Below are 14,197 nucleotides of genomic sequence, written 5' to 3' on the forward strand. Positions count from 1 at the left end.
CACTGCTTCCAAATAAAGTATAAAAAATAGGTCTGGGAGTATGGCCCAGAGGTAGAAAAGCCCCTGGGTTCTACTCCAAGTACCATCATCAAAAAAAAAAAAAAGAATAAAAACTAGAGCTGGGGGTATAGCTTAGAGGTAGAATGCCCCTAGGTTCCACTCTAAGTACCACCACCAAAAAAAAAAAGAATAAAAAATAGGGCTGAGGGTATAGCTCGGAGGTAGAATGCTCCTGGGCTCCATCCCCAGTACAGGAAAAAAAGAGAGAGGAGAGAGAGGAGAGAGAAGAGGAGAGAGGGAGAGAGAGGGAGGGAGGGAGGGAGGGAGGGAGAGAGAGAGAGAGAGAGAGAGAGAGAGGGAGAGAGAGAGAGAGAGGGAGAAGGAGAGAGGGAGGGAGGGAGGGAGAGAGAGAGAGAAAGAGAGAGAGAGAGAGAGAGAGAGAGAGAGAGAGAGAGAGAGGGAGGGAGGGAGGGAGGGAGGGAGGGAGGGAGGGGGAGAGGGAGAGGGAGAGGGAGAGGGAGAGGGAGAGAGAGAGAGAGAGAGAGAGAGAGAGAGAGAGAGATTGATTTTGACCTGAGAAGGGTGGACAGCCCTGAAAATGTGCACAATCCCCCTAAACTTGGGCAGAGGCTGATTTTAGGCTTTTGAGAGCACTGTGCCTGCTCAAAGAAACCCACTGCCTTGACTCCTGAATGTTTCTAGTCATTGCCCTGTCTTCGGCATTTCCCCCAGTCATGGGCATGGGACAATTTCTATTTTGAAATCAGAGCACTTACCATTTCAGCCCAAACACTGAAGACCCTGATAAATAACATTTATAATTTAGTAAATAAATCAAATAAAATATAGGCACTTTACATATATTAACTGTGGTTAGCATATAGGAAACATTCAATACTCAATACATGTTACCTTATTAATAATAATTTTTCCCAAAGGAAAAACCTAGTGAAACACTTAAAAAAGAGAGACATCAAAAAGACCAGAGCGCAAACATATTATAATTTTAATTTCAGACTGAAATACAGTGCATCAATGAGGCAAATTATTGTACCAGTTTTTAAAAATCTGAACCGTAAAGGTTTTATATTCTAGTACACTTAAATAAAATAAAGAATGCTTAGATAATAAAACTATACTTCAAGTTGTTTTAGAAACTGTTCTGTGCTAGGAACATACAAAGGGAAGTGCTTTGTTGTGCTTCTTTAAAACTGAATGGGAGTTGCTAGGGATTCTGCTGCCAGAGACCCTCCTCTAAGTGAGGGTGCACATGGCCTGGCTGAATGCCAGCTCCTACCTGTCCACACCAGGCTAGCCGACCTCACTAAGGAACAGCCCTCCTGGTTTCTCTGATTCTGTCAAAAGCATCAGCCATGGTACCTTTAATGCTCTACTGCAGCTGAGGGATTAAAATGATATTTCCAGGGGGTAAAAATTGAAAATGTCCCTATTTAAAAAACACAGTAGCAGTGCATAATAGTTTATCTATAAATAAGCTTTTGGATATGTTGGGAGCATAAATCAAAAGCTAATATTAATTAAAACTATGATTTAGAAACAAATCCCCCAAATGATAAAATGGAGACGATTTCAGGTTACCAAATTACCTTCAATAAATATTTCTGGTATCTTAAGGATAATTTCTATAAGAATCAGAGATTGCAAGTTGGAAAAACCCTATTCTTTACGTATTTGACTATAGAAAACCTTTTAGGAATATATTTTTAAAAATAAGGTCAATATGTAATGCTTTATGTGGCATCTAGTAATTTGACAGCACCCAGAGGAAGATGCAATGCAGCGGTCCTCATAGGGGCTGACCCTATGAGTTTCGGAGGCCATTACTGACTGAAAGCAAGCTGGACTGCTGCAGGTAGGGGCCTGGTAACTTGCAGAAAGGGGCACAGCATGGGGTAGATGGTGCTGGCACCTCACACAGGAGCTAAGAGTTTATTGCAAATTCATTCCTGCAAGGGCTGATGGAGTCACAGAAGTCAGTCACTAAGTGAAGGTGCAAAGCCTTGGGGAAAGGCCTATGGTGAACTCTGAGAAGGGAAAACCAAGGGAGGTACATTCTGTGCTCTTGCAGACCAAAGCCACAGTACAGTGGTTCTGAACATGGACAGGTAAATGTGAATGAACTTAGGTGCTAAGGGATCATGATAAAATGGGAAATACTATTTTATTCAGGTGTATAACAGGTAGAAATAGTCTTACTTTGATAAAAATGTCTGACAGCTCTCAAGAGGTGGTGGGAAGCAAGGTCAGACATCCCAGATGCAATTGCTAGGAATTTCTCCTTGAAGGAGCTGTCTCCAAGGCCAGCACCTGCACAGAGCTGCCTGAGTTCCCAGTTTACCTGTAGAAGGCCAGAAAATGGAGCATACCTAGTTTGTGCTGTGCTAAGATACCCACTGCTATCCCTATGAATGGACTAGGTTACCTCAGGAGGCAAGTACCAGAGTTTGGTTGAGGACAATAACACATTGTTATTAAAATGACCATATCCAAAATCTTATTTCAAATGTACCACAAAAGTTAGCATGAAGTCTGTTGGGAAAGAGTTTTTCACACAGTACAGTGAAGTAGATAGTTCTTCAGGTGACTATTCTAAACATAAAAAAGGACATAGGAAAATAAAGGCATGTTTCTCTTTTAAAAAATACCTTATTATGTACACAACAGTAACTGGTGCAGGAGGACCCTGCGTGAAGATAACTGTAGATTACATGGCAATGGTCTGTATCCCCACAAAGATTTCACTTAAAAACAATGTTCAAGTTGTGGCAAAGAGCTGAATGAAGCCACACAGCTGGCAGTGTGGTCTTTAAGGGAATGGTGTTGGTTTCTTATGAAGAATTGAACTTGGAAAGCAATGGTGTGAAATTTTCTTAAGCCTAAGTACTGTACTATCAAGAGCTGGTGGGAAGCAAAATTAGACAGCTGAGGAGCAATCGCTAGACACTGCTCCTTGAGGGGCTGTCTCAGAGGCTAGTGCCTGCACAGAGTTTCCTGAGTCCTCAGTTTACTTTCTCACTCCAGTTTCTCCCAAGGGATCTGAACTAGAGGAAGGCAGATCACAGAGTGTGTGTGACAGGTGGCTTCCCTGTGAGATGGCTGACAGGAGGATAACAGGATGTTCACAAAACAAAAAGCATTTGCTGACAGAGGGAGCTGTCACCTGGCCACAAAAATTAGCCCTGGGCCTAATCCTAAGAGACAAGATCACAAGCTACAGCCATAACAGAAATGGCCAGGTTCTTGAGCCACTGGGGGAGACAGTGGAGCAGCAGGCTGGCCCAAGACGCTGGCCTTGCTCATCAGACTGAGGTGTGGACGGGAGTGGCTGAGTGGGAAGGTGAAGAGCCCCGCTCGGAGGAAGAGGAGACAGCACGCGTAGCCACTTCCCGCTGCAAGTCCTCCACCCGCTTCTGGAGCTCGGCCTTGACGGCCAGCAGTTCCTTGAGATTCTGGTGAATTGGCATCTAGTAGTGAGCAGAGAAAAGCTGTGTTAGCAGGCTGTCCTTAGAGCAATGTAAAGCACTATTTGTCATTTTGGGGAGGGGGCAGAGATTAAACCCAGGAACATTCTATCTTTGAGCTACACTACCAGCCCTTTTTATTTTGAAACAGGGTCTCACTAAAAGTTGCTTAGGGTCTCCTTAAATTGCTGAGGCTGACATTGAATCTGTGATCCCCTTGTCTTAACCTTCCAAGTACTGAGATTACAGGCGTGTGCCACCATGCCTGGCTGGAACATTATTTGTTCATAACACATATTTCTAATATCTAGACCCTTAGCTTCATGGTAATCTCACCACCCAGACACCTGTGTGTTCAGTCTCCTGGACCATGGACTCATCTTTTGCCAAGTGTACAATACTCTCATCCACTTAAGCCAGGAGCCTCAGTTGTCACCCAGACCACCCTATAAGCAGCAATTAATGAGCTGGGCTGGGGCAGGTACCACAGGCAGGCCTCCCTTGCTCTCTGCTGTCCTCACCAGCCAGGCTCTGGTGAAACCATGAGTCAACTAAAGTTGCCAAGTGCTGGCTCAGAGCAGAGACTTCTGAGTGCTGCCAAGTACAGCTGGTTTCAGACTACTGGACCAAGTAGTGCTTACATGTAGACCGTCTGCCCTCCTCTCCATTATCCCTGTATTTGTGCATTTTCTAAATAGCTCTACTGACTGAAAAATAACAATTATGTCAAATCAGCACTTCCTACTACTTGGAGTTGTATTTGTTTTCATTCATTAGAGCAGAAGCTGGCAGAAGCCCCAGGAGGGGTGGTGCCAAAAAAAGGGGACCTGCCTCTCACTCTGCACTCAGCAATACTGAAGTGTTTCACCCTAGTTATCTTTTCTAAACCCACTGATGGGAAAGCAATTAAGAAACTGGAAAGTCACACTGTTTCATAGTCATAATCCCTAGTTCACCAGGCTAACAATATGTCCTCAGCACCTACTAGGAGCCCAGAGATCCAAGAGCTTGCCATTCCCTTATGGAACCTCAGGCAAGGGTGATGATGACTGGGAGGGAGATCACCAGCTGGGGGCAACAAAGGCACAGGTGGGGGATCTGGGGGCCTCCCCATCCATTGTGTACCATCAATATTAATAGCCTCCAGGTCTTGGCCTGCCTGTCTAGCCCATTTCTTGTCAGCTCTTACCTCTCTACTCCCTTAAAGACAGAACTGCACTACTCTGGGTGCCACTGATGACCAACACTCCTGCAGGGATGGGAGAGAGCCAGAGCCACAAAGAGATGGGAGTTAGAAGCCTCCAACATAATGAGATGCTTGGCAACACCGGCACAGAGGAGTCTAAGAATACACTCTCCACTTTGGCAGGCATGGTGAGAAGGGAGGGGACAGCAATGTCAGGGTATCATGGCAAAGGCTGATTCTAGAAGCCACTGTGAGAGAACAACATCTCTCCTCTTACCCTTAGAATCTAGCTTGCATTTTCCTCGTCTATAGGATTGTTTGATTCTAATTAGATGAGGGAAGGCTTTGCAATCAAGCTGCTGTTATTAACATGCAAACACATGGCTTCAGGAGAATGGCTGGGTGTATACAATGTTATATATAGACAAGAGAAGAGACCTAGGCTGCTCAAATGCACTGCCATCATCTTATATTTTATATAGCGTATTGTATATTTTCTTATATATCACGTTCTTCTGTAACTAAGCAAAGGTGTACCCGGAGTAGAAAACTGAGGATTAAGTACAGATTGTTTTTGAGAAAATTCCCAGGGAAAGTTCAGTCATGTGTGCCCTATTGGTGCTAGCATGTGCCAGATACAGGCCAAGAGGGCACTGTCCCCACCTGTCCATCCTCTAATGGTCATTGAGAGGGAGCCTCTATCTCAGCAGCCAGTCTTGCCATCTCTTCTCAGAAAAAGAGGCCCAGTGAACTTGCACTGCTGCCCTTCCTCCCTGTGCTTCCTCTTCCTCTCAGCCCCACTTGGCTCTCTGTCCCTGTCACTGCACACTCACACCAGCCTGCCTCATGTCTCCCTGCCACAACCTTCATTGCACCCGCTGCCCATCCACCTTAGTGCTGCTATAGGGAGGGCACCTACTAGAACACACACCTGCCTCTCCAGCATGTTGTGTCACCAAGGCCCAGCCAGCTCTCCAACATGCTCTGTGCCCAGTACCTAGCAGGTAGCTGGGGTGCTTACTGCACTCAGGATAAAAACCTATGGCCAAGGCCTCCTTTGTCAATTACCTTTTCTGAGTAGCACTATGTAGGGATAATACAAAAAGCTGGACACCTCAACTACCACCCTCCCAGCATGGAGGCAGGAATTTGGAATGAATACATGTCACACCTGCATCCCCCAGAGAGGTCTCATTCAGTGAGGCTCAGGACCTTGCCCCAGATCAGGCAGTAAGTCACTGCCAGAGGCAGGATTTGGCCCTGGCCAGGGCATTCTTCCACCACTACATGCACCAAGCCACAGATCTAGGCAAGCTGCCACTTCTCTGACCTTTCCCTATACCTTCCACACTGTGAGACTATCATGAACATTATATGAAGTCATTTGCACAGTGCCCAGTGGCATACAGAGTACCTCAAATAGCTATGACTCTGATTCTAACCATCCCTATCATGCTGAAACTGACTTTACTTAACATGTGTAGGAGTCTACATATGTTCAAAAACATTATTCCTGCAGTCTTTAGGTTTTATTAAAGATTTGGTCCCTGACCTCACAAGTTTGCAATGGGGAATGCACATGCAGGATGTGTGGCCAGAGCCTGTGACAATGGCTAAAGGAGCCAGTGTAGTGGAAGGAGGCCCAGCCCAGCACTGTCCCTGTGCCTGGCTCCACTGCCCTCTGCTGGTTACATTCCTCCAAGTCTCCCACCTGCTGGGCACAAGGTGGGGGCAGATGGTGGCTCACTCCTGCAGCAACCTAGAAGCTGCCCAATCAAAGACACTCAGCTCAGGCAGCCAATCAGTTGGGTTTTCCGTTAACATTAAAAACATTTCACCAAGCCAGGTGTGGTGGCACACACTTGTAATTCCAGTACTTGGGAGGCTGAGACAGTCCGAAGATTATAGGTTTGTGACTGGCCTCAGCAACTTAGGTCCTTCACAAATTAGTGAGACCTTGTTTCCAAATAAAAAATAAAATAGGGCTGGGGGTATAGCTCAGAAGTAAAATACCCCTGGGTTTAGTCCTGTGATACACACACACACACACACACACACACACCACCACCACCACCAAACATCTGGTCCTCTATTTAGTAACTTCTATATAACTTAAAATAGTGACTTTCTGGTACTCTATAGCCCATCTTCTCTGATGCTAAAACATTTGAAATAGAAGCCACCCCAGGAAAGAACTCAGCCAAGTGCATAAGTAAAGGCCAAATTACACAACAGAATGAGCTGCTGGAAGGGAGATGAGGACTTTGGTTCTAAGTAAATCTGACTCTAATGCCTAGAAAGAAGTGGGCCCTGTGTGTAGCACACTACTGTAAAGCAGCTGAGATTACAGTGAAAGGAGATCAGGCTGAACTTCCACCGCTCTCTATTCCTATTGTATGTGTAGTCACCAGCCCTGGAGGAGAAAGGATTGGCAGAGCTGTAGGCAACAGGGAGCGTGAGCCCCAAGAGGAGTGCATGTGCTGGGCTCAGCAGGTGCTCATCGCAGTTTCTGGAAAACATCCTGAAGTCCAGAGTGCATCAGGGCCAACTCAGAGGGTCTAGAGGAGAAAAGGGCTTTTGTAGCCAAAGCCACATGCAATAAATGTAACAAAAGAGGAAAACATGAGGGAAAGAAGAGGCAAGATGATCAGCTTGGGCAGTGGTGTCTAAGAGCACAGGGTGCAGGAAGATGAGAAGCAGCTGCCAGGGGTGGCAGTATACGTGTGGGTGCACTAACCCCCTCTAAAATTCAGTGCCAGGCAACTAGATAGGAAAATCAATAGCTACAACTCTCCCCTCTCCATGAGTTCATCCCTTGGAGATGAAATGAAGATTGTGAAGACACCAGCTGAGAGGGATAGCTGAAAGAGATAGGTGAAAGAAGAGGGCAGAGAGGACACGCAGCTTTCTGTGTCACTGGCTGACAGAAGCAGTGATGGTAACCGTGTACTGGTGATATGACCTGGTGAGTATTAATATTCTAAACCTTAAACTTAAGGAAAAAATCTCAGCAGGAAGCTCTCTGCCCTTGGAGGTGAGGGCTGTCTCCATCTGTCTTCTCCCAACCAGGCCTGGCCATCCATGTGGAAGAGATTGGAGGTACGAAGCAGAGCTGAGTCAAAACCCATGGCACAGCAGAGGGCTGGGGGAACACTTTGGCACCTTAACTGGCATTGCCAGATCCGCCACAGCTAGAGCTCAGCCACTGAAAACAAAGAGCAGGCATAGGAGTGGCTGACTGGCTCTAGCTGTTTTTGTAGTGTTCTCAATCTCAAAAAAAAATATTACCATGAAATAGCATGGCAGGGCCATTGAAACTTCACTCCTTCTTTGAGAGGTAGCTGTTCTGTAACTCAGCATGTGCTATCTTCCTGTTGTGCTACCAGAATCAATCTATCTCTCTCTCTCTCTCTCTCTCTCTCTCTCTCTCTCTCTCTCTCTCTCCATATATATATATATGATATATATATGATATATTTGATATATATATCAAATATATCATAAGCATTTTTCACAGGCCTTTCCACTGACTCCACATGTACAATAGCCAGAGAGGGCACTGCTTCACCCATATAGCTCTGAGCAGTTTTTAATACCAAGAGAAAGATACATTAAGAGATGATAGTCTCTCTACATTTCTTGGTAGAAGACAGAGGTGGAAGAAATCTTGCTGAGTTTTTGGAGGCTGCCCTTGAACTTGCGATCCTCTGTCTCAACCTCCTAAATTGCTGGGATTATAGACATAAGCTACCATGCCTGGTTTAAAATTTTTAACCCAGCAAATAGCATTGTGTTGATCTGTAGAAGCAACATGATAGGACATGAGCACAAAGAATGGACACCTGACTGGCAAGGACAGAAGAACTTCAGTATGCTAACACCTACCATGCACACATTTTTAGAAAGACATGCTACTATGAAAAGAAAAACAAAAAGATACCTGTGGTCTCATCCGTGGATTCCATCGTACATAATAGTTTACCCATAATTCCAAATGACTCAGACTAGCAACAGGATATAACACATGGTTTTCATAATTCACAAAGAAGGGATTAGAAAATTCATCTAGCTGGCTATTAATATAAGACCATAAAGATATAGTCTTTGTATAGATATCCTGAAAAACAAAAAAAGGAATACAATGAAATACTTTTCTTCATATTTTCAAGAAACATATTACACAAAAAAGTACTCAATGAATGAATAATGAAAGTGAATTCAAATCACAAAAGTAAATTCAAACACTGAGCTCCACTTTTATCCTCCCACCACTCATGCTGAGGCCTCATGCTGAGGACACCATGAGAACAGACACTGCTTGCGTCCTGGAAAAACACTGCTAAGTCAAGCAACATCTGGCAACTGTCTGTGGGAAGGCAGAATGAGGATGAGAACTTTCTAACATCCACAGGATGCCAGGGCCCTCCAATAACAAATACATTTTTTATTCTGGTTTAAAATTTACTTTGTGACTCTTTTTATTGAGGAATGTGGGTAGAATTTACAGTTATGATCCTTTGCAAGGGAAAATCCAGGGCTATCTATAGAAAAGTGGTAAAGCAGCCAGGCGTGGTGGCGCACGCTTGTAATTCCCGCGCTTGGGAGGCAGAGACAGGAGGATCACGCAGGTTCCAAGCCAGCCTCTCTGGCTTAAGAGAACCTGTTTCCAAATAAAAAAATATAAAATAGGTCTGGGAGTGTAGCCAAGAGGTAGAAGCGTTTCCAGGAATCCCAGTACCACCAAAAAATAAAGAAAGAAAAGAAAAGAAAAGTGGTAAGGCTTGAAAAGCTTCAAAAGTAAGTGAGGCTGGCTTCAAACCTGTGTGATCCTCCTGTCTCAGCCTCCTAAGTGCGGGGATTACAAGAGTGCACCCCCACACCCGGCTTATGCTTGTAATCCCTGCACTTGGGAGGCGGAGACAAGAGGATGGCGGAGGTTCGAAGCCAGCCTCAGCTACTTAGTGAGGTTCTCAGCAACTTAGTGAGACCCTGTTTCCAAATAAAATATAAAATAGGTCTGGGAGTATAGCCTGAAGGTAGAAAGCCTCTGGGTTCCACCCCCAGTACCACAAAAAAAAAAAAAAGAAAAAAAGAAAAGCTTCAAAAGGCTTGAAAAGTTTTCAAAACCTTCAAAACCACAGTTTTATAGTACAGTTTAACAATTCTGTTTTTTAAATTATTTACATTGATTATCTGAATGAATACACTCAAGTCTGTAGGCATGGTAGAAGATATAAACATTAGATAATGGCAAGTGCAGTCAGAAAGTCAAATGAAATGGTGAGACCAAGAAAAAGCCCTGCCATTTTATTGCTCATAAGACTGCTGACTTCCCACAAACAACCTTCCCAAAGGAACATTCAATTTTGCCTATTTCAATTTTTATATATTTTAGTTTTAAGACAAATACCCCAATAATTAAAAGGATCCAGGATAGCTAAAGTAATCTTGAAAAAGGAAAAACAAAGTAGGAAGAGTCATATTTCCCATTTTCAAATCTTACAATAATCAATACTAGTGGTACTGGAGTAAGAACAGACATGCAGAGCAATAAGATCAAATACAGAGTATAGAAAATAACTCACATTTACAGGTGACTGATTTTCCACAAGGTGCTAAGACAATTCAATGGGGAAAAGACAGTCTTTCTAACAAATAGTGCTTGGAAAACTAGAATGAAGTTGGACCCTACCTCATACACATGGAAACATTAATTTAACATGGATGACAGACCTGAATGTAGGAATTAAAACTAAGACTTTTAGGAGAAATCATAGGATCAAATGTTTGTGGTTAAGCAATGATTTCTTAGATATGATACCCAAAGCACAAGCTACAAAAGAAAAAAGTAAACTGAACTTCATTGAAATGAAATTTTTTGTGTATCAAAAGACAGTGTTAAGACAGTGAAAAAAATCTACAAAATGAGAAAAATTTTGCAAATCATATTTATAAGGGAGTGTGTGTGTGTGTGTGTGTGTGTGTGTGTGTGTGTGTGTTTTACATGTAAGGAACTCTTACAACTGAATAAAAAAAGACAACCCAATTAAAAATGGACAGTCAGCCATGTAATCCCAGTATTTGAGATGCTGAGACAGGAGGATCATGGGTTCAAAGCCAGCCTCAGCAACTTAGAAAGGCCCTCAGGAACCTATTTCAAAATAAAAAATAAAAGGGGCTGTGGTGTAGCTCAAAGGTCAAATGGCCCTGGTACCACACACTCACAAAAAAGGCATTTCTTCTGTGGACATTTCTCCACAGAAGATACACAAATGGCTAATAAGCACATGAAAAGATGCTCAACAATTATTAGGAAAATGAACATGAAAACCATATCATACTAACCTCTAGGACAATTATTGTTTTTTTAAAGGTAAATAATAAATGTTAGTAAAATGTTGAGAAATTGGACATTCAGACATTGCTGACAGGAATGAAAATGTCTAAACTGCTTTGGAAAACAATCTGGTGGTTCCTCAATAGGTTAGACAATTTAGTTATGGTATGACCCAGAAACTCTATTCATAGGCATATACCTGTGAGAAATGGAAGTGTATGTACACACAACACTTGAATATTTCAAGTAGCATTATCCATGAGAGCCAAAAAGTAAAAAGAACCCTATTTTCTAACAAACAATAAAAGGATAAACTAAATATGGTCTATTCATAAAATAAAATATTGCTCAGCCATGAAAAGGAATGAACTACTGACACATGGATGAACCTTGAAAATATTATGCTAAGTGAAAGTAGTCAAAAGGTCTACCTACTATATGATTTCATTTACATGACTCTTCCAGAATAGGCAAATTTGTAGAGATATACTACAGATGAGTGGTTTCCAGAGGCTAGGGGGAATGAGAAACAACTGCTAATGAGTATACAGTTTCTTTGGGGAGTAATATGAATTTTATGAAACTAGATATTGGTGATGGTTGCATAATCTTGGACATATGAAAAGCACTGAACTGTACATTTAATTTAATTTTTTGTGGTACAGAGGATGGAACCCAGGGGCATTCTACTGCTGAGCAATAGCACCAGCCCTATTTTTTATTCTTTATTTTAAAACAAGGTCTCACTAAGTTGCAGGGAGCCTCATTAAGTAGCTGAGGCTAGCTGCAAATCTGCAATCCTGTCTCAGCCTCCCAAGTACTGGGATTACAAGCATGTGCCACCTGGTCTGAATTGTCCATTTTTTTTAGATGAGTGAATTTTATGGTATGTAAATTATCTTAAGAGAATAGTTTTTTTAATGAAGAATGAATCTTGCATCCCCTCCTATATGAGGTGAGACCATAGTTTAAACTCTCTTATATGAACATCATTTTTCTGCTATGTTTTTTTGTCTGTTTCAATTGCCTTTATCAAAATATGATGTATGAATATAATGCACCAATAAAAAATAGAATTCATATATAATAAAATTTACTTTTTATTTTTATTTTTTGTGGTACTGGGGGTGGATCCCAGGGGCTTTTCTACCTCCAGGCTATATTCCCAGACTTATTTTATAGTTTATTTGGAAACAGGGTCTCACTAAGTTGCTGAGAGACTCACTAAGCCAGCTGATGCTGGATTTGAACCTTTGCGGTCCTCCTGTCTCAGCCTCCCACGCACTGGGATTACAAATGTGCACCACCACGCCCAGCTAAAATTTATTATTAAAAATATTTTCCTTTTTATTAAGAAGTTAACAGGGCTTCATCATACTGAGCCCACAGAAGTTTGTCAGAGCCAGGGGTTTGCTGAGTCTCAGCCCCTATAAAGTAAGAGGTGTGTGTTAGATATATGTGCTGGACTGCTAGAAACTTGGAAGGCATCTAGTGTAACCCCACTCCACTTACAGAGAGCAGCAGGAGCAGAGGCCAAGTCATCCCTCCATTCAGGTGTCCTTCCATGGTGGTCCTTACAGGGAAAGGTGCCTGAGCAATAGGAGAAGCAAAATGCACGTACCTCTTTGAATCGCTGTTGTTCACAGTTGCACAAAAAGGTCCCAAAGAGACAGCTATAAAGATGATCCAGAATTGTAATCAGGAACAGTTCATTAAACTCAAACGCTGAAGGAAACTTAAATGGAGAGAAAATAAGGTTGTCTTAAAGTCTGATTTTTTTTTTTTTTTTTGCAGTATTGGGGATTGAACCCAGGGACATTCTACCTCTGAGCTACATCCCCAGCCCTATTTTTTATTCTTTACTTTGAAACAGGTCTCACCGAGTTGCAAAGGGTCTCACTAAGTAGTAGCTGAGGCTGTCCACAAATCATAATCCTCCTGTCTCCCAAATGCTGGGATTACAAGCGTACATCACCATGCCCGGCTCCTATTTTTTATTATTTTGAAACAGGGTCTCACTAAGTTACAAAGGGCCTCACTACGTAGCCTGGCTCTTAAAGTCTGATTTTAAAAACAAGGTAATAGCACTCTCTTATAAAAGATAAAGTATTGTTTGGAATATAGTCAAAGATTAGAAATCAGACTAAGACCATATAAAACTTAACCATAGTTTCAAGTCCAAGCTGATAGATCTGGCTGAGAAACAGCTAAAAGTAAACAATAACAACAACAATAACAACAACAACACCCTGTGTTCTTTGATATCTAAAAAAATGTAGGCAGTGTCTACTTCTCACAAGGTAGAACACAGCCCAGATTCACTCTTCTGCTAGAAACTAGAAAACTGGGTAAAATGAGTGGGATGAATGTTGGTAATATTGGCAACAGGCAAGAAGGTGGTTCAACCTTGAGAGAAGTGAAATAAATGAGAGCACTATTATTGTCCTAGCTTCTCACTTTAAGGTATATCACAGGCCCAGAGCAGGAAGCAGGGACTAGGTTCAATATATACCAAAAGTGACTCAAGAAGAAATAGGAAATCTAAATAGCTCTGTATCTATTAAAAACAACTCCTACTTAAGAGCTTTTCCACAAACATAACTCCATGAACATACATCCCTGAAGCCTTCCAACATGTAAGTACACTGAACTTGGCAATTTATAAAAAGGGTAATATAAATTGAGCATGCTGGCATACACCTATAATCCTAGCTACTCAGGAGGTTGAGGCAGGAGTATTCTGTGATTGAGGCCAGCCTGGAAAAATTAGTGAGACTCTGTATCAAAATATGGCAGAACATTTGCTTAGCATGCTAGAGGCCCTAGGTTTGATCTACAGTGCCATAAAAAATAAAGTGGTAATAATACAAAATGTCTAAGTGGGGATTATCCTAGGAAGGTAAAGCTGGCTGAACATTTGATTATTAATGTTACAAAAAATCAATTATTGTAATTCACTATATTAACAGAGTAAAGGCTAGAGCTGGTTGTACATACCTGTAATCCCTGTATTTGGAGGCTGAGATAGGAGGATTGCAGGTCCAAGGCCAGACTCAGCAACTTAGCAAGACTGTTTTAAAATAAAATAGGTTTGGGGGTGTAGCTTGGAGGTAGAATGTTCCTGGGATAAATCAAGAAGGAAGGGAGTGGAAAGGAGAAGGAGGGAGGGAGGGGAGAGAGGGGAGAAGGAAA

General features: G+C 42.4%; 1 protein-coding gene across 7 annotated transcripts in view; it reads right to left on the minus strand.

Annotated features, from left to right (window-relative positions):
* Positions 1 to 3,320: 3,320 nt before the first annotated feature.
* Positions 3,321 to 14,197, minus strand: part of MTMR1 (myotubularin related protein 1) — a gene marked incomplete at both ends in the record, with an annotated part of 76,448 nt that continues 65,571 nt past the window's right edge. For all 7 annotated transcript variants that reach the window (XM_080718671.1, XM_080718669.1, XM_080718670.1 and 4 more), the window contains 3 exons: positions 3,321 to 3,485; positions 8,609 to 8,785; positions 12,627 to 12,740. In XM_080718671.1, the coding sequence (XP_080574797.1) occupies positions 3,321 to 3,485; positions 8,609 to 8,785; positions 12,627 to 12,740 (456 nt within the window). The remainder of the gene's footprint in view (positions 3,486 to 8,608; positions 8,786 to 12,626; positions 12,741 to 14,197) is intronic.

The sequence above is a fragment of the Muscardinus avellanarius genome (assembly GCF_963383645.1).
Source record: "Muscardinus avellanarius genome assembly, chromosome: X".
NCBI classification, from domain to species: Eukaryota; Metazoa; Chordata; class Mammalia; order Rodentia; family Gliridae; genus Muscardinus; species Muscardinus avellanarius.